Source organism: Peromyscus eremicus, chromosome 4, assembly GCF_949786415.1.
Source record: "Peromyscus eremicus chromosome 4, PerEre_H2_v1, whole genome shotgun sequence".
NCBI classification, from domain to species: domain Eukaryota; kingdom Metazoa; phylum Chordata; class Mammalia; order Rodentia; family Cricetidae; genus Peromyscus; species Peromyscus eremicus.
The window spans coordinates 12,032,784-12,059,955 of record NC_081419.1 but is presented as its reverse complement, the minus strand read 5'-3'; the positions used below and the strand labels follow the sequence as shown (position 1 = coordinate 12,059,955).

The following is a 27,172-nucleotide window of genomic DNA, read 5'->3' as shown; positions in this document are numbered from 1 at the left end:
AAAAAAAATAAGATTCTCTGATTTAGTCTCTTCTTTTTCAGTAACTATATTTAACTAAGTACATTTAAATACCTTGAATTTTAGAATAGTCAGCTCTCTCTACTTAAGGCACTTATTTAAATAAGCTAAAGCCTATGTTTCTCTACAGCAAAAAAACTGATCTTTCACAAATCATAAAACATTTTCTTTCTACTGCTAAGGAATTAGAGCAAGCATTACCTTATTTTCCCAACTCTTAAGATGCTTGTATTTATGGGATGAATGTTATTTTATGGGTTACTAAGAAAAAAGTTGCTGCCATTTACAATCTCAGAATGCAGTGAGCTGAAGATGTGTTAAGTATGGAGATCAAAGGTCATCATCTAGTCAGTGAAATGTGGAATTAGAGAAAGGATGGCATGAATTCTGGGGTTGCCTGTGTTTCCAATCAGCTAAGGGAAATAGTCAAGTTCTTCAGACTGTCTTTCCTCAGGTCCCTCACTTGCTCAGTTAGAGTAACACTCCCATACCTTACAGTGCCACAGTAAGGATCACAAGACATAAATGACATTTGAAGATATAGATTTTCCTGGAAACATTCAAAGTATTTTTTTGATTTAAATTTAGACCCTTAGATATTATTAAACAACCCAGGAAGATCCTTATTTAAGCTTTGTTGTCAGGTTTAAAATATAACTTAGTTAGATATTTGAAAGTATAATATTATTTGCTAAATAATTTTTTTAAAAATTCTTTTTGGATGCAGGGTCTCTGTAGCCCTGGCTGGCCTAGAACTTGGTATGTAGATCAGGTTGGCCTCAAACTCACAGAACTCCACCTGCCTCTGCCTTCCAAATACTGGATTAAAGGCGTGCACCACTGTGCCTGGTTTGCTAAATGATTTTTATCCAGTCTTAAAGTGGTTACCTTTTCATTATAGCAGGAAGAGATAATATAATCACATGTTTTTATAACTCAGAAGTAACAACTATAAACATTCTGTTAGTACTGTGATCTTTCATGAATTTATTATGAATGCTCATGACATTAAAAAGGTAAAGGAATATAATAGTGAACATTCATACATATGGTATTGCCAGTGTAGGCACACTGTCTTAAATTTAGATTAGCTTCCCATGTTCACAGTATTCTAGTGAGGTGATTGTTTCTCTTGTCTGCTATTCAAAAGCTGTAACGAGTCATTTTTGTCATATGTGTGTTTTATCTAACAATGGAGCAGAGTGTGCTACTTTATGCTGTTGGTGCTTTGAGCTGAAATTCCCTCAAAAATTTGCAGCTTTGGAGATGCAGCTGTGGAAGTCAGAAACATGATACATGACAGTTCATAGTCGTGGTTAACTTACTATATCCAGACATTGTGTCCAGATCACTTGTGTATTTTTTTTTTTAAGTTGCACATCTTGGGGATTGCTGTTTTTATCTTGTATGCTTTGAAGGTTATGGCTCAGGATTTAAATAGCCTGCCCAAACTTTCACAGCTAGTTAGTTGTGGAGCTACTGACTTTAAATGAGATCCACTATACACTGCATCCCATGTCTTTTGCATAATGTTGCCTCAATCCTCATCAGTAATCATGTTTTGTTTTGTTTTTTTGTAGGCAGAACCCAGAGACTACATTTGAAGTGTATGTGGAAGTGGCCTATCCTAGGACAGGTGGCACTCTTTCAGGTACCCACTTATCTAACTTTGATAATGATGTTTCTTTATTGTATGGAATAGCTGTACACAGAAGAAAATAGACAAATAATGTGATGTCTTCAAGTTCTTTGAAGTGCCTTTCCTCATTTTTTTTTTTTATGCCCAAATCATCCTAGAAAGATTGGAGAATAAAAATATAGTGGATACTTTGATTGGAATCCACTGCCTTAGCAGGCTTGAAATAGGGCTTTATTTATTTTTATCATTGGGTGTTGGTCTGTATATCATAGATTCCTGGAAGTCAACTATTTAGGCCTTGCTAACAGGCAAGGCTTGGAAATAGACTATAGGATTCAAATTAATAGAAAGAGAATTCTTTGCCACTAAACTGCTTGAAATAGGCTGAATTTTTAGCAAAACTATTGCTAGAAGAAGGTTGGAGACTAGTTAAAGGAAACTCCTCCTTTCTCCTTATCTTTTAGTTTGATTTCATAAGTATCCTGAACAGTGAGATCTTAGATGAGGTTAGGACGTCTTGTACAAGCTGTGTATATCTCTTCTTCTAATTTTTTGTTTTTTGGAGACAGGGTTTCTTTGTGTAGTTCTGGATCTCACTCTGTAGACCAGGCTGGCCTCGAACTCACAGAGATCCGCCTGCCTCTGCCTCCCGAGTGCTGGGATTAAAGTCCTGTGCCACCACCGCCTGGCTTATGTAGAACACTTCTTGACCTAAAATCCTTTTTGCTTAATGAGAAAATAATCTTGTGCCCTTTTTCTTGATGCCTTTTGCCAAATGTTAGCTCTTGGTCCTCACACCTAAACATTTGCATATATTATTTGGTGTTTAGAGGGAATGAATTTACTTGAATTAGAAACTTGAAGTAGTAAGTTATGCCCTTAACTGGCTTTTTTTTTTTTTTTTTTTTTTTTTTTTTTTTTTTAGACAAGGTTTCTCTGTGTAGTTTTGGTGCCTGTCCTGGATCTCACTCTGTAGACCAGGCTGGCCTTGAACTCACAGAGATCTTCCTGGCTCTGCCTCCTGAGTGCTGGGGTACTGTTTTCTATTGCTTTATTTTTATTCTAATATTATAATTATATGCAGTGTGACTTTTGATCAAATGCCCTTTATTCTATTATGCATATGATATCAGCTGAGCATCTATATTGTCAACATTTACTATGAAATCTTTTTTTTTTTTTTGTTTTTGTTTTTTGTTTTTTGAGACAGGGTTTCTCTGTGTAGCTTTGCGCCTTTCCTGGAACTCACTTGGTAGCCCAGGCTGGCCTCGAACTCACAGAGATCCACCTGGCTCTGCCTCCCGAGTGCTGGGATTAAAGGCGTGCGCCACCACCGCCAGGCAACTATGAAATCTTTAAAGACAGTTGAATGGCATCCCTATAATACCAATAAGAAACTAGAATCTTAGCTGTAAAGTAGCTCACCAAGGCCATGTAGCTACTGTGTGTGATAGCTAGGATTCTTGTTTCAATTCTACTTTATACTGCTAAGTTGCCTTCTTAAGGGCAGTACTTGTATTGCATGCATCTCTCCATGTTGCCTTTAGGGCTTTGCACAACATCACTAGTATTTGTTAAAATAAGATTCCCCCCATGTGAAGTATATTTTAAATTTATGGTTGTTCTGGAAGTAGAAAGTTAAGGTCCATGTTAAGCCATGTCTTATTGTGCAGGTAGAGTACTGGACTTCGGAGCAAGTAATCAGATGTGCATACAGCCACTTCTCCATGGGTGGACCTCATTCTGTACCTATTTGATGACAGCTATGATCTGATAGATACATTTAAGGATGAACATTTTATTATTTCTGTAGTTACCTAATTTCCCCTCTGTAGTGTTCTGGGATTTTCCCCAAAGTTAAAATTTATTTTTTGAAAGATGAACAAAAAAATGAAAGCTATAAAGTGAGATGGAAGAATAAGCAGTAGAGCCTTTGTCCTGCTTGCTATTCTAGCTGTCTGGGGTACAGAGCCTCGCAAGGTTACAAAAGAGACCTGTAGACCACATATCAAAATATTCCAGCATTTAAAGGTTATATAGCTGGGCATGGTGGTGTGTGCTTGTAATCTCCGCACATGGAAGGTGAACCCATTATTTGAAAGTATTTTGAAGTTACAAGAGCAGTTTGCTGCATGTGCCCTTTTTTTTTGTTAGAGCCCATTATTACCATCATGTTACATTTACTTTGTCACTACATATGCAATCTTTTTTTCAGATGTGGCCCTTTAGTCCTAAATATTTCAAGGGTAGAAATGATAAGAATAAGGACATTTTCTTTTATAATCCTAGTCCAGTTGTTGAAATAACACTGATGCAATGTCAGTTGTCATATTTAAATTGAATTAATTTTCTCAAGAATGTTTTGGTCCACAATCTAATACAGGGTCATAGAACTCAACAGTTTTTATGTCTGTTTAGTTTCTTTAATTCTAGAATAGTGTCATAGCTACATTCTTTCCTTCTAATGACATATGTTAAAAAATGTAGATATTTTCTTTCATCTCTGGTTTTGTATCTGTTTGACTGTGTCTTCAAGGTTAGATCCAGGATGTGTGTATGTGATTTGTGCCCTTAGTGTATCTTATCAGCAAGCATATGATAGCTACCCCATTATTTATATAAAAATGCATAAAACTTACAAGTGTGGGTTAACAAATAATATAACACAAATGACTACATGACTGTTATTCAGATTAAGAATGTTGTGTGGTTTTATGCCAATTCTAGTCCAGGCAACAGAGATCTCTGGCCTCGTCCTAAGCTATGTCTTAGGAGTTCCACATTGGCCCTCCTTTCACAATGCCTCTTTTCATAGGGCACAAAGTTGGCTGGGCCTATAAAGCATGACACTTGATGCTTGAACCCTTTCACCTTAGAATGTTTTGTGAGAACCCAAGATCTTAGAATTGCTTATCCAAATGGCCCAGGGTAATGGCTTACCAAATGGAGCTTGTTTCCAGGGCCTGTTTTATAGGTTTTGTCTTCCTGAGGGTGGATTGTGCTGCTAGTGTGTTCACCCCAAGGCCTTAGGGTGAGGGTGCTCCTACATGGGGAGTGGGGTATGGGACAGTTAACAGGTACAGCTGGACTTGGGGTGAGGTAACATCATGTTTGTATGAAAGGTCTCTTGCCTTGTGGGATGTGGAAGGAGCAGTTGGCAGTCAGTGTTTCCTCTCCCACTACTTTTCTGCATCAAGCTCTAAGCAGTCCAAAAATGCACACTGTGAGTCTGCTTTTCCAGTTAGTTTTAAAGGTGTATTTATCATGGTAGACAGTAAAGTATATCTAATAGTGATAAGCTTGATTTATAACTTTTTGCTTTGTTTTATAATGGGTTTTTTGTATCCTAGGCTGGCCTCAAATTCACTGTATAGCTGAAGATGACTTTGAACTCATGATTGTCCTGCACCTACCTCCCAAGTGCTAGGATTACTGACATGCACTAGCACACCCAGCTATCTGACTTTAAGACTTAAATTTTTAGATATATGGTCTGTAGATCTCCTTTGTACCTTTGCTTTGCTAGGCTTGTAAATGTTAGAGATGGCCTTGTTTATGCCCCAGAACCCCCTCCCTCCCTTTGTTTAGAGGTGACTACTATCCTTTTATGATAGTCATTCCTTTGTGTTCATTGTTTTATTACATGTGTATGACTCCCTGAAAAAATAATTTAATTGTACCCATTTCTCAATTTTATAGAAGGAGAATTAATCTTTGTGTAGTTTTGGTATGTTTTTGCTCAGTTATGTTTATAAGGACCCTTCATGTTGTATGTCACTGAAGTCACTTGTTTTCATCACTGTTGTATTCATAGAATTGTACCACAGCTTTGTTGTTGTGGTTGTTATTACTGGTGCTGGGGATCAAATCTAGGGCAAGACAAGCATTCCACTACTGAGCTCTTACACCCAGCCTTGTCCATTCTGTTACTCACATGTACAGTGTTGAAGTCACATGCCAATTGTAGCTATTGCAAGTGCTGCTGTGATTTTTCTTAGACATGCATTCTGGTGGGTGTAGAAGTATGTTGCCATTGATTGTATTATGTATCTGATTCCTTTGTCATACCAAACTTTGTGAAAACAAGTCATGCTGTTCTGCATTCTCACCTGCAGTATTTGGTGATCCCGCTGCTGTACAATTTTATCAGTACTTGGCATAGTTAGATTTCATTTTCATCAACCCAACAGTTGTTTTTATTTGCATTTTTTTCTGGTGACCAGTTAGATTGACACCTTATTGATGTGGTGTCTTGAATACTTTCTCTCTCTCATATATGTGTACACACACACACATATATGTGTATATATATGGTACCTATTCATTTCCTTTGCTCATTTAAAAATATTTGTATTTTTTGTGTGTGTACATGTGAATTCGTGGATGTGTGAACTCATATACTCACTTGTGTGAGGAAGCCACAGGAGGACATTGGATGTCTTGCTGGGTCTTTCACTGACCCTGGAATATGCCATTTTGGCTAGTCTGGCTGACTAGTATCTTGCTCATTTTTAAGTAACCATTCATTGTTGGCTCATGAAGTATGCATTATGGATACTATCTGGTTATATGTGTTGCATATATCTTCTATTTTATGATTTGTTTTTTCACTCTGTGGAATCTTTGATCCAAACTTCTTGGTCTAAATATAGTATAAAATCAACATTTTTCCAGTCCTACCCATACAGTTATTTCTTTCAATAGATTTGATTTTGTCTTTTATATTTAAGTATTTATCAAAGACAAGTTTTTTTTTTTTTTTTTTTTTTTTTGGTTTTTCGAGACAGGGTTTCTCTATGTAGCTTTGTGCCTTTCCTGGGACTCACTTGGTAGCCCAGGCTGGCCTCGAACTCACAGAGATCCGCCTGGCTCTGCCTCCCGAGTGCTGGGATTAAAGGCGTGCGCCACCACCGCCCGGCTAAGTTTTTTTTTTAAACTAGTTAATATCTGGAAAAGTTAAATTCTAAATTGATTTCTCATCCATGGTTTGTACAAATTGGGAAGACAAAGCTGAATTGCTAAGCTACACTTTACCTCTACTTAAAACAGTTTATAAAGTAATGAGGGCTTTCAAATCCTCATTTAAAATCAGCTAATAACAGGAAAATGAGAATGTCTTCAGAGAAATATCCTCATCTTTAAAGACAGGTCTTTTTCCCATTGACTTATCTTATGTGTGTGCACATCAGTGAAAACCTTTAATTGTCTCTTAGATGTGCTGTGCTCTGAGAATGGAAAGAGCTTGTAGTTTGTCAGTACTGTATAGAAACTACATCAAGAATCTTAACGCTGCAGGGATATTGAGCTTGAGCTGGAAAAGGACACGTGCTCTTTGGTAATTTGTCAGATTTCCTTTTGCTATTCCTAGTGAGTGAACTGTAGCTGAATATTTGGCTTCAGGCACCTTTTTCTTCTACAACCTTCTTGTTGAGTAGTACTTGGTGTATTTTCCTTTTTTTCTGTTACTATTTTAGGCATTAATTTGGCTGTTTTAGATTGTAAAGAATCTACCTTTGTTCCTCAGATCTGCATCTCTGTGTTTCCGGGCAAACTTAGATATAAACCTTACATTGCACAGTGCTAGTGTCTGGGCCTAATCTTCTCTTTGAAGTTTGTTTGCACCCCTCTGGAGGGATTAAATCCCTGCTGTGAGAAGGTGGGCTAAAAAGCACTGAGACTACTTTATGGGTCTTTAATTGAAGGGTTTAATGTACATTTTGTTTTATAAATGTCTGTGAGAATTCCATTCTTAAAATTTTTGCTTCCATCCTGATAGATTCTTGTAAGTTGAAAATGTATATAGTAAAATTTTTCTCAAGGCATTTAATATTTATTGGCAGATTATTCTGGTGTGTGTGTTTTGGCTATTCTTCTTTAAAATTTTAGCAACCTTGTTTAGAGGATTAGCTCTTGAGCATGTATAAAAGTTTTTAAATTTTGAGGTTAGAAAGAAATTGATTTACTTATTTCCTTGTAATCTTTGTGTGTGTGTGTGTAGATAAACTTCTATATATGTATTTTCCTTGCCCCCTCAATTAAGGCTTTCTTTATTGTTCTTTGTTTTTGTTTTTTGTTTTTTGAGACAGGATTTTTCTGTGTAGCTTTGGAGCCTTTCTTGGAACTTGCTCTGTAGACCAGGCTGGCCTCCAGAGATCTACCTGCCTCTGCCTCCCAAGTTCTGGGATTAAAGGTGTGCACCCCCACCACCCAGCAATTAAGACTTTCTTAAAAAATATGAACATAGTTTTATGAAAGCACTTTGTTATAAACTATTGTACCAAATGTTATGTTTGTTTACTTACATTGACTCTTTTGATGCTTGTCATTTAGGCATCAGATTTTGACCTTCTAAGACAGAAACTGAAATCCAGTCATGGTAATGCATGCTGATAATTACAAGAGCTGGAATTATTGGCATGTATTATGCAGGAAGATGAGGAGTTCAAGGTCATTCCTTGGCTATATAGTGACACCAGTCTGGGTTTCCTTAGATCCTGCCTCAAAAACAAAAACAAAACCTCTAAACAAATAAATAAAATACAGAAAGTTGGCTGGTTTTCAGTAGATTTTTGGTATATATTTTGTTTTTGTTTTGTTATTATATATGTGTGTGTATATGTGTGTATATATATTTTGTTTGTTTATTTGGTTGGTTTTTTTGTTTTGTTTTTTTGAGACAGGACTTCTCTGTGTAGTTTTGGTTCCTGTCCTGGATCTTGATCTGTAGACCAGTCTGCCCTCGAACTCACAGAGTTCTTCCTGCCTCTGCCTCCTGAGTGCTGGGATTAAAGGCGTGCGCCTCCACCGCCCAGCCTTGTTATTATATTTTTAATACTTTCTAATTGGCCTTCCATAAGGCTTCCAAGATAGGCATCCCACACTGCAGAAGCACCTAACAGTGAAGTCAGCCTGTGTAACCAATGATCTCAGAAGAAGATTCTCTTGCAAGAAGTGATCAGCCTATGAAGTCCCATGATCAGATGGCACTGGGTATGCAGAAACTGGAATGCATTTCCAACATAAGTATCTCTTTACAGCTGGCCTTTCTGAGCCTGCTGAAGGCACTCTGCCTGGGCAGATGCTTAGTGTTGTGAGAGTGGCAGCATCAGGTTTTTCAGGGCTGCCCAGCAGATCAGCTTCCTTCTGTGTGCACTCCCCCCTGCAGCATTTGTAATGCATTAGCTCAATGGCCAGTTTTTAAAGATAAGGGTGTCAAAGTTGAGAAGCTGTTGGGATTTTGTGAAAGCAGTGTTAGTCACAATGTTTTGGAAGCTGACTTGTTCAGTTACCCAAGTGTTAGGCAGCAATCCTAAGAAAAAACTCTTTGCTAAAAGTTGTTCTTAAATAAACGTCCACACTTTTGTCTGAGCAACATTGTGAAGAACACCGAGACTTTGCCAACTTAATGTTTTGAGAGCCAGGTCTGTGATTTGGAACTTAGGCTTTCATTGCACTATGATTATGGTCTAGGAGCTTCCTCTGAATCTGTTTTAGTAACAGATGCTCCATTTTATTAGAGATTAAAAAAGAAGGTTGGGAGGCTAGAGTGATGGCTCTTTTGCTGTGATAAAACACCATGACAAAAGCACCTTGGGTAGGAAAGGGTTTATTTCAGTTTACAGTTCCCTATCACAGTCCATCACTAGGGGAAGTCAGGGCAGGAGCTCAAAATTGGGTAGGAACCTGGAGGCAAGAGCTGATTTAGAGTCCATGGAGAGTGCTGCTTACTTACTGGTTTGCTTAGCCTGCTTTTTAAAGAACCCAGGGTAGCCTGCCCAGGGGTGACACCACCCACAATGGGCTTGACCTTTCCATATCAGTCACTAATTAAGAAAATGCACTATTGACTTGCCTACAGACCAGTCTTATGGAGGCATTTTTCCATTTGAGGTTTCCTCTTCCCAAATGACTCTAGCTTGTATCAAGTTGACATAAAAATAGCCAGCACACGTGTTTAAGATTGTTTGCTGCTCTTCAAAGGACTCAAGTTTGGTTCCTAGCACCCATATCAGGTAGCTCACAACTATCTATAGCTCCACCTTCAGGGGATCTGAACCACATACCCTGGTGTACATACATACACTGCTACATAATTAAAATGAATAAAGATTTAAACAAAACAAAACAAAACCCCACAAGGGCCGGGTGGTGGTGCACACCTTTAATCCCAGCATTCTGGAGGCAGAGGCAGGCAGATCTCTGAGTTTAGGGCCAGCCTGGTCTACAGAGTGAGTTCCAGGACAGCCAGGGCTACACAGAATAACCCTGTCTTGAAAAACAAACAAGCAACAGACAAACAAAATTACCATCAACAAACACAAGGAAAGAAAGTTGACTTAAACGGTGCTTTTGAGTGTATGTGGGCTCCCATGAGTGCGTGGAACCTTTTTTTTTTTTTTTTTTCCTTTCTTCTAAAGCAGGGTTTCTTTGTAGCCTTGGCTGTCCTGGAACTCAAACTCACAGAGATTCATCTGCCTCTTCCTCCAGAGTGCTGGGATTAAAGGTATGTGCTACCACCACCACCACCACCACCACCACCGAACACCTGGCTTTTTTTTTCTTTTTCCCTTAAGACAGGGTTTTGCTGTGTAGTTTACCCTGGAACTCACTATGAGGATTAGGCTGGATTTGAACTTGTGTCAATCTTGGAGTGCTGGGATAATAAGCACACACCCATAATACCTATCATGTGGGAGCTCTTTTCAGAATCAAGTTTTAGATTAAAATATTCTTGAGGGAAATCACCTAAATTTACCATCATATTGTTACATTAATAATAAAGTTAGTGAATACAGAAAACTTAAAGAAAGGTAATAAAGATAGCTGTCTTTTAGTCCTTATTATGCCCCAGTTATTCTCCTTAATATAGCGCCCCCCCCCCCCCATGTGTGTGTGGAGGCCAGAGGTCAGGTCATTGTTGTTTATTCTAATTTATTTTTTAAGACAAGGTCTCCCACTGAACCTGGAGCTTATCAGTTTGACTAGACTAGTGGCCCAGAGGGCTACAGGGAGTGTCCTTTCTCTGTCTCCCCAGTGCTGGGATTATAGACACATACTTGCATCCTCAGCTTTTCTGTTGTTGTGGGAGATCCAAACTCAGTTCTGTATGCTTATGTGGTGGGCACTTTACCAACTGAGCCATAGCCATAGCCACTGACTTTTAAAATTTTTAATCTTAAGAAATTCTTTAAACTGGTCTTTAGGTTTAAAGAAATTGAGATGAATTTGCACAATCTGGGCCACTTCCCAGGTATAGATTATGCATTTAACTTCATTTGTGTGGCAGCTTCCATACAGTTACTGCCTAATAAGCACGTGTACATGCAGTGGTTACAGGTGATGTTAATGTTGGGGAAGAGAAAAATCAGCATAGAGATAGCTTTATTCATAATGTACCGAGAAGCCTTACTATTTCTGAGAAGTTGGCACCAAACAGTTAACTCTTTCCCACTTTTCTTTCTTTCTTTCTTCCTTCCTTCCTTTCTTCCTTCTTTTCTTTGTTTTTGTTTTTGTTTTCCAGTGAAAATTAATCTACTCTATGGAGTATTATGATATGGACTTTGATTCTTAGTCACATAGGAACAAATTATCATTCACTCATTTATTCTACCTTTTTTCCAATTAAGTACTTGACATGGCAGTTAGAAAGTTTTGTTTGGAGCTGGGGAGATGGCTCAGCTGGTAAAGTGCTTGCTGCTCAGCATGGTGATATGAGTTCCATCTTTAGCACTCATGTGAAAAAAACCCTGAGTGTGGTAGTGTTCTTTTGTAGTCCCAGTGCTATGGAGGTGGAGGCCTCCTTTCCAGCCAGCCTAGTCTATAATCCATCCTAGTGAGAGACCCTGTCTCCAAAACAAAACAAAGCAAAAAGGTGGACAGTTTACGAGGAATGACATCCAAGGTCAGCTTCTGGGCCAAGGGCCCTTGCATACACCTCAACAACAAACAAAGCACAAAACAAACACAAAGTCTTGTTTGAGTTATAGGCCTAGAGTGTCTCTAATTGGGCTGGTTTGTTGCTGTTTATTTGTTTCTGTTTTGAGATAGGATTTCTCCTCCAAAATGCTGAGATTACAGGTGTTCATGTGTCACCACAGCTACTTGTCATTGTAGTTTTTAAACTGGTTTTATAAAGTCAGGCAGAGAGCTTTGAGCATTTCAATGTGCCTTGTCCTTTTTTTGTTTTAAGATGGTCATAGTAATGATTATTACTTTAAAGTTGAACTCAATAGTTTATAATAACAAAAAAACGGTTGCCCACCATGCAATGAAATAAACATTATCTCAATTATATAGGTCCAAATTAGGGCTTCACAAGGGCAAAGTTACATTTTGCTTGATCCTTGTATTTTAGTCCTTAGAAGAGTATCTGGCAGATTGTTGGTCCTCAAGTATTGAATGAGAGAACTCAATGCTAGGAAGTGACCTGTTTAAATGATGGAGCTGGAGCTTGAATTCTAGTTTGAATATAGTCTTTAAGAAATTTTTTAAAGCTGTAATAGAAATTTTATATATATATATATGCATATATATGCTCTGCAGAGAATAAATAAAAACACATATGTCTGCCACTCAGCTTAAATAGAACATTTTGTGTCTCCCTCAATTTACTTTTTTCTACCAACATCACATTTTGAATTTTACACTAATTGTATATATGTGCTTGGAACTGGTGCTTTTTATTGTATTGCTGCTACTTCAAATTGGTCATATTGAGGGAATTTGAATTGCTGTTCTTAGGAAGAAACAGAAAATGAGCCGTATATTTTCTTTTCTTAATTAATGCTTACTTTTTGGGAAGCAGATTCTAGACTTTTTTCTTGTTCCTAAAGTACTCACTTTAGGGGCCATCTAGGTATAAATTATGACCAATGGCGTCTCACAATATTTGCTTTATTCTCAAAAGTGGACTTTCTTGCTGTCTTTGTGATTAACAGTATTATGTCTTTGGACTTTTAGGTGGACCAGGAGTTCATTGATCTGTTAAATGTTAAAATCCATGCAGGCAGGGAAGTTGTTGAATTTTTTTTTAAAAAATAGATTGCTATGAGTGTGCTTTTGAAGTGTTCTTTGTTGTTGTTTTTGTTTGTTTTAAGAGCAAATTTCCTGGGGGCTGGAGAGATGGCTTAGAGGTTAAGAGCACCGACTGCTCTTCCAGAGGTCCAAAGGTCCTGAGTTCAATTCCCAGCACCCACATGGTGGCTCAAAACCATCTTTAATGAGTTCTGGCACCCTCTTCTGTATACATAATAAATAAATCTAAAAAAAAAAAGAGCAAATTTCCTATAATTTCAGAGCCCATGTTCTCTCAACTATAAAAAGGGGGTACAAATAGTACCTGCTGAGGGGTTTTAATGGGAACGCACATTGCATGGGACATGGAGAGTTCTTTATAAATGTGAACTGTTATTTTAACAGTTATTGTAAATTACTTGTGTTAGGCAAGAGTTCCTATCTAAGTAGAAAACTCTGCTATTCAGCAACTGTTATCAGGAAGACTTAGAGAATAGCAAGTAAGTAAAAATAGCTTAAGTGGATTTCTGAATCCTTGCATTTAAACTCAAATCTTTTATTCATAGAAGTGCCCTTAGCTTATACCCTAAGTGCTCTGGCATGGCCTAAGGATTTGTTTGTATTAGGTTTCTCACCACAGTTATTGATCACGCTGATGACTTAAAATCATTGTTTTGTTCAGGATTCTTCTCATTTAAGTGGCAGAACTCAGATTAAATCTGTTTTGACTCTAAAAGGGAGTTTATTAGTGCTCCACACTGACAAAAATGGCTTCAGATTTCCCCAGATCTAGGCTTTCAACTTGTGTTTTCAGAGATTTGCCTCCCTCTTTCCGTCATTTTTATTGAGTCCCTATGCAACAATAAAGTTAACTATGAAGAAATCCCAGCTTACTTCCTACTACTTTTACCACCCACATGGTAAAAGAGTGTCTTATGGTGTTTTGAGCCATCATCTCAGGGCTGATTGTAACAGGTGTCTGTTGTTGGGCAGCAACCTTAAGAAAAAAAAAATCTTTGCTTAAATTTGCTTTTTAAAAAGTACCTATGTTTCTCTATAGACAACATCTTGAAGAAAACTAAGACTTTGCCTGCTTAATATCTTGAGAGCCAGGTCTGTGATTTGTCACAGGTCCCATCTGGGTCATGTTCTTACCTATGAACTACATTTGGAAATTTTTTTTTTTCTTTTGGCAGGATCTCACTATATAGCTTTGGCTGTCTTGGAACTTGCTATGTAGACCATGTTGGCCTTGAAGTCATAGAGATCCACCTGCCTCTTCCACTTAAAGATATGTGCCACCACACCTGGCTAAAGGGATGTTAATCTAGTGATTAGTGTGAATGTGTGCATGCATATGCCCCTATATATACATGGGCATGGTAGCCATTCAGTGCCATTTGGATCCTATGGATTTCCTTAGAAGAAAGTCTGGTGAAGGGAGGAATGGATGTTAGGCAGACAAAAGAGATGACTTGCAGCAGGCATCAAGCAAATGTGCCTCCAAAATACTCTTTTCAAAAAGCAGCAAGGTGTTTAGTTTAGTTTGGAAAGATTTTAAACTCAAACAATTCAGGCAAGGTTTCAGGGTTTATAAATGTGACTCTTGAGCGAGTGTTCCCTGATTCTAGCATGTCAGAGGCTGCAGCAGGTAGAGTGACACTAGTTTGAGGGCTGCATAATGAGATCCTGTCTAAAAGGAAACAAGGTTGCTCTTCAACTTTCTTGGTTTCCTAGGAGCCCCACATGACTCAAATCTACTGTCATTGAACTCTTCATCACCTTCCTGTACAGATTTCCTTTAGACTGAGTCCTGTGCTGGACTGTAGAGTAGCAACTATGCTAGTTTTGTAGAGCAGACCTAGACCTCATGTTTTAGATGCTTAGAAGGCTTTGAAAGAACAGAAACCTTTAGGAAGTAATATTCTTGTCTTTGAACTTGTAGTATTATTTCACAGTGTATTTTGCATTTCTTCTTTATGTTGGAGACAGTCTGCTCAGGCTTTGATTAGAAGCAAGCTTTACTGAAGAGACCACCATGAGCCTCCTTTGCCCAGCAGGAGGCTTTAATAAGCTGCTCCCCAGATCTAGGGTTTTTTTCCTTTAGTATGTTCTTAATTAGAAATTTTTGCTATCATGAAACTCATTTGAAGAGAGCATAGATGCACATTAATTACTGTCTTTATTATAACAATGGCATTAAAAACTTTGGGGATAATTTGTACTAAAAAATGTAATGGCAACTCTGTAGGTTTTGAAATCATGAGATTTGAGTTCAGATTTCACCAATTGTTTGACATTGAGAAAGTTATTTAAACTGAATACTAAGTTGTCATTGCTTAAACAAAACTTATATTTCTCTACTTGACATGTTTGTTTTTTTTTTAAATTAGAGATAATATGTACTAAAGTGGCTAACATGTAAACTGGTGTAAACTATACATTCTTGTAGTGACTTAAGTTGCAATATCATCCTCAAGTTAAAACAGAAAACAAAAAATCCTTCACACTTCTAAAATAACCAATCAAACTTCGGCAGTTGTGATAAAGAAATTAAATTTACTTTTGATAAATTCCTTTTTGAAAGAATTCAAGTATTAGAATAGTAATTGTTGAGTGAAAGGTATAATGGAGAGAGAAAACTGCCTGGGTTGACAAATTTTCTTTTCCAGAAAAACAGAAGACTAATTCTGAGTTCAGTGCATAATAATTTATAATGGTCAACCTGTGTGTTTTTTCCTTCCATTTGTGCGTCATGTTTAAACTTTTAACAAGTACTGTGTGATCCAGCCATCATCACCAGTGTTCTTATTCACACTGTCTATCTACCTGTGAAAAGACCAAGATGCCAAGAAAATAAACTGGTATCAGAGACTTATTACAATAGCCCATTTCTGGAACATGGGTCCTAGTTGGCGTATGTTTAGCCCAGTTATATGCTAGGAAATAATGATCACTGATACTCAGAATGATGGAATTGGCTTCTTGAACATTAAAGGAAATTTCCATTTGTTTGTTAGAGTGTACTTATGAAAGAAAAAGTGACATGAATATTTGGAAAGATTTTCTACACAGGCCAAAATGAAGAAATACTGTCTCATAGTCTGCAGTGAAGTTGAAAATCAGCTAAGTAGGTCATTTAGTTTATCTTCTCTTTCTACTTAAATATTTTGGTTAATAGACCCACCCCCACCCCCACCCCCACCCCGCAAAAAAACCCCACAAGAGTATTATTGGTGAAATTTGATTGAGAAAGGTTTCTAGAGATTGACTGGGTTCAGTGTGGTACTTGTTTTAGAGTATGTTCTACTTGATTTTGAGCAAATGATGTAAGTGTGCTCTAGTTCAGCAGTTCTCAACCCGTAGGTCATGACCCCTTGGAATGTCAAATGACAGGGGTCACATATCAGATACTCTGTATATCAGATATTTACGTTTCATAATAAAAGCAAAATTATGGTTATGAAATAGCAATGAAAATAATTTTATGGTTAGAGACACCACAACATGAGGAACTGTATGAAAGGAAGCATTAGGAAGGTTGAGACCCACTGTTCTAGTTCCCTAGACTGTAAAATGGATACGATGACAGCATTTCATAGTGTTTGTTCTGAGGCTCAAATATGAGAAAACCCCTACAAAACATGGCAGAACACCTCTCATTATGGCAAAGTGTGTTGGATTTGGCTTGATCCTTCAAACTAGACAAGGCGTGGTCACTGGGGTTTTGAACTAAGAAAGCATCACCTGGTCCTGTGGTGGCCTCTGCTTCCATACTCTTGAAGGTTGAGCTTTGGGATTCCTGAGCTAAGGAATTCCAGGGCTAGAGCTTTGGGGAGTCTTCACTAGGCATCTTTCTTGCTTCTAACAGTCTCAACAAGACCATTTTAGGCTTGTAAAAGGATCCTTATTCTTGGGGTAGACTCTGGAACAAGCTGTCCCAGTTTTTCCTTGTTGAATGGAGCTTTGGGTGACTCGGGTTTATTTGGACTTCTGGATCCTCTTCAGGATCAGTGCTCAGCTAAATGATGCCATCTAGGGATCTTGATTGGGTTAATTTTCTCTGCCAGTTAAAGAATTAAAAGGCAGGAAAAATCTCTAGTGCCACAGGTATCAGCAGAGTAAATCTCAAACACCAGCAGACAGAATCAGCAGTTGAAGGAAGGCATTTATTGAGGGTAAGAAAACAACACATGCAGCAGACACAGAGAAAAAAACTCTGCAAAGCAGAGTGGAAACTCTGGAAAGGAAAAAATTCCAATCTCTTCTCAAGGGGTTTTAAAGCCCCTAATTTAGGGTTGGTCAGTCTGAAGAAAGATAGGATGGCTGATTGGCTAGCAGCTGTTGTGTAATATGTTCTGGTCTAACCTTGAACTTGTCCATCAGCAGGGGGCCTGCTGGTTGGAGTTAAAAGCCACCAAGGCCTTTGTTTTAAGCTGTCAGGCTTTTGTCTTAAGTCAGGAGAGTGAGGAAGAAGCTGGCCCTTTTGGAAATTTTCCACTTTTATTACCTAGTCATGGCCCCTCTTCCCATCTCTCTTCCTAACAGGTAGTCTGTCTAACTCCTAGTCTCTCTTATAGATCCAATATAAGCCATATAAAATTGACCTCTGCCACATGTTCCCTTGTTTTGGAAGACTTTTAAAAATCGATCACAGTTTGGATCAGGGGAGATATCTCTGTCAGTAAAGTGCTTGCTGCATGAGGACCTGAGTTTAATCCCTAGAACTCATATAAGAGAGGCTGGCGATGGTGGTAAATATTTATAATCCCAGTGCTGGGGAAGGTGGAGATAAGTGGATCCCTGGTACTCCCTGGCCAGCCAGCCTGGCCAAATCAGTGAGTTCTAGCCCAATGAGAGATCCTGTTTCAAGCACAAGATGAATGGTACCTGAGAAAGAATATCTGCAGTTGCATGAAAGTGCATGTCCACACTTAGGCACTCATGTGAACATGTATCCATACACAAAAAGCATCACAATTTATTCATTTGACAATATTTATTGTAAGGTACTGTGTTGGTACTGTTCTAGATGGGCCCTGGCAGGATGTGCTGGCATGCTTTTATGCCATCATGACACTGGTAGGGTCTGCTGTGAAGAGGGAATTCTAATTGAGAAAATGTCTCTATAGGTTTGGCTTGTAAGCAAGTCTGTAGGGCATCTTCTTGATTGATGTTTGATGTAGGAGGACCCAGCTCACTATGGGCAGTTTCACCCTTGGGCAGGTGATCCTGGATTCTGTAAGAAATTAGGGAGCCCTGAAGAGCAAGTTAGTAAGCAACATTTTTCCATGGCCTCTGCTTCAGTTCCTGCCTCTCGGTTCCTGCTTAGTTTTTGTCCTGACTTTCTTCAGCAACAGACTGTCATGTGAAATTGCAAGTGAAGTAAACCCCTTTCTTCCCAAGTTGCTTATGGTCATAGTATTTTATCACAGGAGTAGTGACCTGAACTAAGACACAAGGGAAAGATTTGCAGAGCTGTGGTGCAATATGTATTTGTTTTTATTAATCAGATGGCTTTCAGTCAGGTTTTGATTGGCGTGAAGGAGTGACCCTGTGTATTCAGGCACAGTCTGAGAATGTAAGCTCCTTAGGGTAGGTTGCTTCCAATATATCCCCACCATCCTAGAGCAGTGATTGGTACATAGTAGGTACTAGGACACGTTTCTTGATTCAATGAGTAAATTGATAACATTCTAGCTGAACTTGGAGAGCCTGGATAGCTATGTGAGCCTTGGAAGTTTTATTGTTGATAAATATTTCATTTCTAGTGGGCTGAATGGCTGCTTAATTTATTGTATTCTCTTTTTTATGGGATAGATCTAAGGAGGGAAAGTATGTGTGTGAGCCAGGAGTTCTGCAGTGACATCATTCTGCCTTTTCTATAAGCAGATATGCTCAGGATGAAAAGTTTAAAGGCAGATGTGCTTACATTTGTCCTTCCCAGAGAGGAGTACCATTTCCTTCCATTTAATATGTGTCCCTCAGACTTTCCTGCTGTGGGATGGTCTGTATGTGCTCTGATTGGTCAATAAATAAAACACTGATTGGCCAGTGGCCAGGCAGGAAGTATAGGTGGGACTAACAGAGAGGAGAATTGAGAGAACAGGAAGGAGGAGGGAGACACTGCCAACCACCGCCATGACAAGCAGCATGTGAAGATGCTGGTAAGCCACGAGCCATGTGGCAAGGTATAGATTTATATAAATGGATTAATTTAAGATATAAGAACAGTTAGCAAGAAGCCTGAGCCATTAGGCCAAACAGTTTAAATAATATAAGCATCTGTGTGTTTATTATAAGTGGGCTGTCGGAATGCCGGGGCTTGGTGGGACTCAGAGAGAAAACTCTAGCTACACTTTCCAGAGGACAATGAGGCATTTACCCAGGCCTCTGCAGCAGCTTGTGTTTCTTACATTATAGACTGTTTCTGCCACCTCTGGGAAACAGCCTGGTGGTCTGACATCATGGGAATTTGTGTCGCTAAAAGCTGTTTCCCTATCCTATCCTGTAGCAAAGCAGTGGTTGCAGTGACTTGTATCTGAATTAAAGCTCTACAGCTAGTGGGAGTCCTACTCTTGGGAAGATAGGCTTTCTTCCTTTCCGTTTTTTAAGTTTTCTCTTTGCAAAGGTAAGTTTGATAATGTTATCTTGTAGGACTGCCTGAAGATTCAGTAGAGGGCTAACTCTGAGTAATTAACAGTGCCTAGTTAATTTTCTTTCCTCCATGTCAGAGCAAATCATTGTTCTTCAGTCTTCAGCTTCTTGACACAAAAGTACAGCTATATTATTTTTCATAGCTTGGAGGATTATAGAGGTTTGAAACTCTTTGTTTCAAGGCTTTTTTGTTCATATATTTCCAACGGCATGGAAAAACTATTTTAAAAAATATCCTCTATAGGTTGGGCAGTGGTGGCGTACGCCTTTAATCCCAGAACTCAGGAGGCAAAGCCAGGTGGATCTCTGTGAGTTTGAGGCCAGCCTGGTCTACAGAGCGAGATCTAGGACAGGCACCAAAACTCCACAGAGAAACCCTGTCTCGAAAAACAAACAACAACTCTGTGTGTGTGTGTGTGTGTGTGTGTGTGTGTGTATTTGTATGTATGTATGTATATATATCATGATGAATGAAGACCCCAGGGGAATAGGAAGAAGCAGAGTGCTAGAGAGGTCCCCAGAAATCCACAAAGATACCTCCACTGTAGACTACTGGCAATGGTCGAGAGAGTGCCTGAGCTGACCTGCTCTGGTGATTGGATGGCTGAACACCCTGGCTGTCGTGATAGAACTCTCATCCAGTGACTGATGGAAGCAGATGCAGAGATCCATGCCCAGGCCCCAGGTGGAGCTCTGGGAGTCCAATCGGCAAAAGGGAGGAGGGATTATATGAGCAAGAGATATTGAGACCATAATTGGAAAAAGCACAGGGACAAATAGCCAAACTAGTGGAAACGCATGAATTGTGAACCAATGGCTGAGGAGCCCCCATGGAACTGGAGCAGGCCCTCTGGATAAGTGAGACAGTTGATTAGCTTGAACTGTTTGGGAGGCTCCCAGGCAGTGGAGCCGGGACCTGTCCTTGGTGCATGGGCTGGCTTTTTTGAGCCTGGGGCCTATGCTGGGACACTTTGCTCAGCCTTGGTGTAGGGAGGAGGGGACTGGACCTGCTTTGGCGGAGTCTACCAGGCTAGGCTGACTCCCCAGGGGAGACCTTGCCTTGGAGGAGGTGGGAATGGGAGGTGGATTTGGGGGGAGGGTAGGGGGATAGGAGGAGGGAGGACGAGTGAATCTGTGCCTGATATGTGAAATTAAGTTAATTATAAAATAAAAATATTAAATAAAAATATATATCCTCTATATACTTAAGTAAAAATTTTCCAAAGTTTGAACTTAAAGTTAGTGTCTTTAGATAGATAGATAGATAGATAGATAGATAGGAGATAGAGGAATAGAGACAGAGAGAGAGAGTGAGGGAGTGGGGGGGACTTCTGACAGTGTGGTGAAGAGCTATTTTAGCCTGGGTTTTTAACTTTAGTTTGCTATGCAAGGTGCCACAAGTTATTTCTCCCTAGGGAGTGCCTCTTTCAACAGTTTGTGAAGGCAGTGTAAATTCTTACTATATTCAAGGAAGATGGTAATACAATTTAGTACAATCAATATTTTTTTTTCTTTTAACTTGTTAGAAACCAAAATGTGATTGCAGTGGCAAAGTTGTCAGCACACTGGAGTTTAACAAGTGTCTGAAGGATTAGTAAAGGAAATGTAGTTTACTCTGCAGCTTTTATGACAAAGAATTTGAAAGGTTTTGCTCTAGGCCCCACCATGTGTTTCTTCCTTTTCTCCAAAATATACCTCTGGATTGAAAAGCAAGATGAATCTCTCAGGGAAAAGCCATTAACTCTGAGGGAGTTTATCATTGTTAGACCGGCAGCCAAGCATTTCCATTTGAATCACCTCTCAGTGTAGCTTGTGCCCTAATCTTGTCCTAGAAGTTGGTAAGGAGTTTAAGTACTTCCTACTTTGTGTTTGTGTCCTTGTAATGCCACCTTAATTTTCTTGGGACCATAAATTTTCTAATTCGGAAATAAGTAAACTTCTGGGACCCTGCACCTTGGCCCTGCGTGGAAATACTTAATTGCTGGCTGTCTTCTAAGCAGGGGCCATTGGCCAAAGTTGTCTGTTTTCCACAGTACTTGCTACTCCATTAAAAATGCTACAAAAAGACAAAATATTGCAGAAACTTTGAAAGGAGGTAGAGTACAGTTCACCTATATCAAGTCCCATTTCTAAGCTTTGAGTATTCCTGTGTTAAGTAGCTGTTATTGGTGTACAGTTCAAATGAGGAAAAGTTAGATCTTAATGTTTAGCATGAAACCTTAGTATTTGATGGCTGCAGAAGAGATTTAGTCTTAGCAAATGGTTCTCTATTATTATTTATCAAGTTCTGTGCCCTTTGACATGAGACAGATTAATAATTCTTAAGTTTGACTTTTTTGGTCAAATTTTTATTGTTGCCTTTGCGGGAAGGAAGTGGGCAAGTGGAGAGGCCATGCAAAGGTAACCCATATTACACATTACAGTGTTTACTGCAGTCCAAATCCATAGCAAACCTAATGTGAACTCTTAAAAAAAACATTTATTTATTTTCACATACATGTGTGTGTTTGCCTCCATGGCTGATGTAAGTTTGGACGTTAGAGGACATCTTGTAAGAGTCAGTTCTGTCCATCTACCATGTGGGTTTGGGGACCAGGTAGGTGGTAGAACTCTGATTGTCAGGTTTGGTGACAAGTACCTTTACCTACTGAGCCATTTGGTCTGCCCAAATGAGCTAAAGCAAAGCAAAAAAGTATTAACTTTTTAAAAGTAAATTAAAGTAGCAATATTTGGGGGTTAGAGTTGGATCAGTGTTGGCTGTTCATGCAGAGGACGTGGGTTCAATTCCCAGCACCCACACGGCAGCTCATAACTGTTTGTAATTCCAGTTCTGGGGGATCTGACACACTCTTCTGGTCTTGTCAGGCACCAGACATACAAGTGACATGCAAGCAGGCAAAACAGCCATGTACACAAAATAAAATAAAAGTAAATTAAAAAATAACAAAGTAGTAATACTTTAAAAACAGTTATATCATGACAATTATTAGTCTTCATTTAATGCTTGCTTCTAATTTCACTATTTTATGTGAGGAACATTCCTGCTGATGGAGGATTTGGGTCGCGTTAGTCAAATGAGAATAGAAGGCACTTACCTAAAGACTTGTTGATGGAAGAAAAAGCTTTTTACTCGCTGTCATGTTTTGCTGGACAGCTATGGCCCAGGGCTGGATTTGGGCAGCAGCTGTGAGATATATACCTTCCAGATATAAAGTGTTCCTGGTGAAGGTTTGTTCTATGTCGAGGGACTATACCATTCAAACCCATCCGAGGAGACAGGGTGCGAATGACACTTAACATCACACTTGGTGGAGCTGTGGTTTTATTAAACCCAATATTTCTATGAATGTATGTACTTTTAAAACAGGTGCCTCAGCTTCCCTCCAGTTAGAACTACAGCCCTATATCACTGTGTCCAGCATCCCAAAATTCGTTTAAATTATTATTTTTTAATTAAGTATTTGTAAATTAGGGCTGGGGGAGTAGTACTCTGTGTTTCTTGGAGGTCGAGACAAAAATTTTGCTTTGCTGAAAGTGCCTGTGTAGCTCAGTACTTGGTTGAAAAATACTTTTCCTGGAATTTGCACTGGACATATTTGGAGAAGAAAGCCTCCCTGCATTGTGCATTTTAAAAAGTGTTTGTAAGTGTGCTTAGAAAATGGCAGCATTTATTGGTCTTGGCTGTCAATGTCTGCTGCTCCTGACTGTGTTTAACCAGAAAGGGAAACTCAGAGTAGAAAAAGTCTCACTCCCAAGATTTTACAAGAAAACCCCTCTTTGTTGAGTTATATATATATATTTTAAAGGAGCTTGACATCTTCATCAAGTTCACAGTGGGCTTGCTTTGTTTGCTTTCTCTTGAATGCTTGATAAGATTTTTCTTCTATTGTTTTGTGCAGTAAGAACAGATCTTTCCCTGGCTGGGGTGGGTTTTTTGTAAATCCACAATATGGTCATTGTCTGGTGGTGAATAATTGTGGCTGCTTTTTGTACAACCAGAACTAAGGCTTTGGCTGTGAACAGATTCCTTCTTAGCGTGAAAGGGGACTAATCCATGTAAATACAGCCCCCAAATAAAGCTTTACAGAAAAAGGGGAAGGCCGCTAAGCAGGAGGGCACAGGTCAGCAATTTAACCTTTAACCTAACAAATAAGAAGCATGAAAGTTCCAGAATTGGTTTACAAAAGAAAGCTCCTGTGATCTGTCAGTTTTTCTTTTCAGGAGGGGGCTGGGGGAGAGGTCTGACTGACAGCTAGTGCCTTTTAACTGCAGCCTGAAATTAACTGCCAAATTGAAACTTGAATATTTGAGGGTGAAGTTTTCTTAAAGAAATGAAGGTGGCAGAATAGACTATATGGGCTTCAGCCAGGGACTTTGCGTGGGATTTTAGCCTGGAAGTGGGGTGAAAAGCTTAGAACTGGACTGCCGTCAGGATCCTTCCCAAGATTATCAGTCTGTGGTCTGACTCTTATGTCAAATTAGACATGAACTTTGCAGTTTTAGGCCAGAAGAAACTTTCCCCTTTTCTTGTAGTATCACTGATATCCTTTGTAGACTCTTCATGCTTCCGTAAATTAATTGCAGCTTTAACCAAAGATGTAAGAGCTTCTTGTAAATGTAATGAGTATGTTTTCCACAGAAGGGCCATCTTGAGATTTCACTGCTTACAGCTGTCACAGCCTAGTGTATTTTGAGACTCAGTGTAGTGTGGAGCTGTGAGGCAGAGGATGCAGGCATGTGCTCACACACTGCTCTTTAGCTCCATGGGCAGACATAGTTGAGGCTGAACAGCAGAAAGTGCAGTGTAAATGTTTATCAGGCAATGCATTGGGGAGACCAGAAGCTGTGGCAAAGGAGGGATTGATTGCTCCATCTCCTATACAGGCTAGGCAATAAGGTGTGTGCTAAGTGGTAAGTTTTACTTTTCTGTTGTTTTATCCATTTACAAACTTTGCAAACAGTTTGTATTTATTTAATCACAACAGGTAATCTTGTTAATGAGTGTTAGTTTTTGCTTAAAGCATAAAGCATATGAAGTTGGAGGTTCCATCTTACTGTGGAGAATTTTGTAACCGGTAAAAGCTTTAATTATTTAGAATTATTCTGATTAAGAGAAACAATGATCTAATGACTTTAAAGTAGGCTCCCCATAGATGAATAAGAATAGTAATTACACTGAGTTATTCCCTTGTAGAATCAAAGGCCCAGGGATAAGACTGAGTTCTTCAGTTGTTCTTAGTGCAGTGGTTCTCAACCTTTCTAATGCTGTGACCCTTTAATACAGTTCCTCATGTTGTGGTAACCCCCAACCATAAACTTATTTTCTTTGCTATTCATAGCAAAGTAGTTTTGCTACTGTTATGACTTGTAATGTAAATACCTGATATGCAGGATATCTAATATACAACCCTTGTGAAAGAGTCATTTGATCCCCAAAGGGGTCTCAACCGGTAGGTTGAAAACCTCACCTTAGGGCATTGGTATAGGTTAACACTTGTTTCTTCTGAGGTGCTGAGAAGATTGCCTCAGTTTCCATAGATATCGGAGAGAGACTACATAAAGCTGCCCAGTAGAATGAGTATGAGTGAAGTGGCTTCTCTCACTTTGCTCCAGTGTACGTCCTCTTTCCTTGCTGTGTCCTGTAGTCTCCAATTTGGCTTTTCTCCGTCTTCTGATCTATGCTTAATGCTGTTGTGTGTTCAGTCCTTAAAACTCACAGCTGAAACACAAGTTTCCCTTCCTTATACCATTCTGTGTTTCTCTGTCACCCAGGCTAATGTCTAGCTTGCCATAAAGTCTTCCACAATCCATTCCCTAATGTGTCTGACTTTATCTCAGCCATCTCTGCTTCACCAAAAAAATGCATTTCCAACATATTCCAACCAAATTCTGTGCATGTTTTCTACTTACATACTGCATTTGGAAGATGTAAGAGAGGCCAATATCTTTAACGTGGGGAATGTAGTGTTGATGCTTTTAAAATTGTTAATGTTCATATGGGTTTCATACTGTGTTCTCTTATTTAATCTTCACAACAACATTGCAAAATGTTGGGTAGTATTTTCTGAGAAGTACTCAATAAATATTTGAGTGAGTGGATGAGTAAGTACGTGGACTGTGGAATCAGAAAACTGGAATTCCACTCAATTCTTGTACTTATTAGGTGTGAAATTTTTGCTTAGTATCTATCTTCTCTGAACCTATTTGCTAACCTGTGAATTTAGGCCTGTTCTGTAGTCGGACTCTTTTGTTGGGACCGTCGACTTAGCAGTAATGACACAGAGACTTATTATTAATTATGAAAGCTTGGTTGATAGTTTAGGCTTGTTTCTAACTAGCTTTTATAACTTAAATTAACCCATTTCTATTAATTTACTTTTTGCCTCATGGTGTTATTACCTCATCTCTGTAGTACCCATCCTGCTTGCTCTGTGTCTCCTGGAGTCTCCGCCTTTTTCTTCCCAGTGTCCTCTCTGCCCGGAAATCCTGCCTAGGTATTGACCGTTCAGCTTTTTATTAAACTAATCAGAGTGACAATCTTTACATAGTATAATCAAATATCTCGAAGTACTCTTTCTTGCTTATCTCACTGGATGTTATGAGGACTGAATGAAATAATACATATTGGATAAAACTGTTTTCAAACTACTCCATGCAAATACTGTTAAATTGTTTAGACTCTTAATTATTCTAGATCCTGCAAGTGAAGAAAACACACTTGTAGATACCAATATGTGATTTTATAACTGGGAGAACACTGGAACTGTTTTATTTATGTCATGTTGATGTATACACTTACTATGATAGACAACAGAAAATGCCATGCCCTTGTTTTAGTTCATAAAGAAAATGTCAGGTTTGTACTGTTAGTCATTGGTAGCAAAGGAAAATACCATGGATGGACAAATGTTCAGATGTAATTTCTAGTCTTCCCTTGATGCACATTGTCCTTTCTGGTCACATGCCCTATGGACTTTCAAGTTGCAGAAGGCTGCTTGGTATGCTGCTGTTGCTGTGCCCTGTTGTGTGTGTTTACTGCCTATTAGCTGCTCCTCCCCCCCCCCCCCCGCCCCCCCCGCCCCGTCCCCACTCCTCTGTTTTACTTTTGGGTCCTTTTCTGTTATCTTTTTACATAGACATGCTTTTGTAAGCCATCAGATTGTTTATGGGATGTGGTGAGAGCATGGTTACCTGTGGGTTTCTGTCACCTCCAGGCTAACAATTGTTTAATCTGTGTCTTTTCACCCAGACTCCCAGACTCCCAAGTGTTAGAGTTGGTTCTTTGGTTTTGTCAGCAGCTCTTTTTGCATTCCCCACTAGTACCTCAAATAGAGTTTCTTTCTCTCTCTCTCTCTCTCTCTCTCTCTCTCTCTCTCTCTCTCTCTCTCACACACACACACACACACACACACACACACACACAGTGTTTCTCATTAAATTTTATTTATCTAATATTTAATAACCATAAAATTATTTTTGTTGATACTTTATAACTGTAATTTTAATACTTTATGAATTGTAATGTAAATATCTGATATGTTAGACCCTTGTGAAAGGGTTGTTCGACCCTAAAAATAGGTTGCAACCTATAGGTTGAGAACCACTGGCTTAAGAAGTTTTTGGCTGTTTTTATCTGTCCTTTTCATTCCTTGAGTGTACATCTTTGCTTTCTGGCACAGTTGCTATTAGCTCATCTTTTCCTTAGCTCTGAAACCTGTCATTTCTTCATGAAGCTCTAATTCCTTTTAGTGGAGAATGCAACTTAAGACCCCAAATCTGGATACAAGGGGTGCTGTTTGCTTTTGGGATGTGGCTGTTCCTAGGCCATCTTGGCGGACAGAGAGG

The 27,172-nt window shown here is 39.0% G+C and overlaps 1 protein-coding gene across 6 annotated transcripts in view; it reads left to right on the top strand.

The window, feature by feature from the left end:
• Dennd1a (DENN domain containing 1A) overlaps positions 1-27,172 on the top strand; it is a 502,935-nt gene that overhangs the window by 55,520 nt on the left and 420,243 nt on the right. For all 6 annotated transcript variants that reach the window (XM_059260209.1, XM_059260211.1, XM_059260210.1 and 3 more), the window contains exon 2: positions 1,599-1,669. In XM_059260209.1, the coding sequence (XP_059116192.1) occupies positions 1,599-1,669 (71 nt within the window). The remainder of the gene's footprint in view (positions 1-1,598; positions 1,670-27,172) is intronic.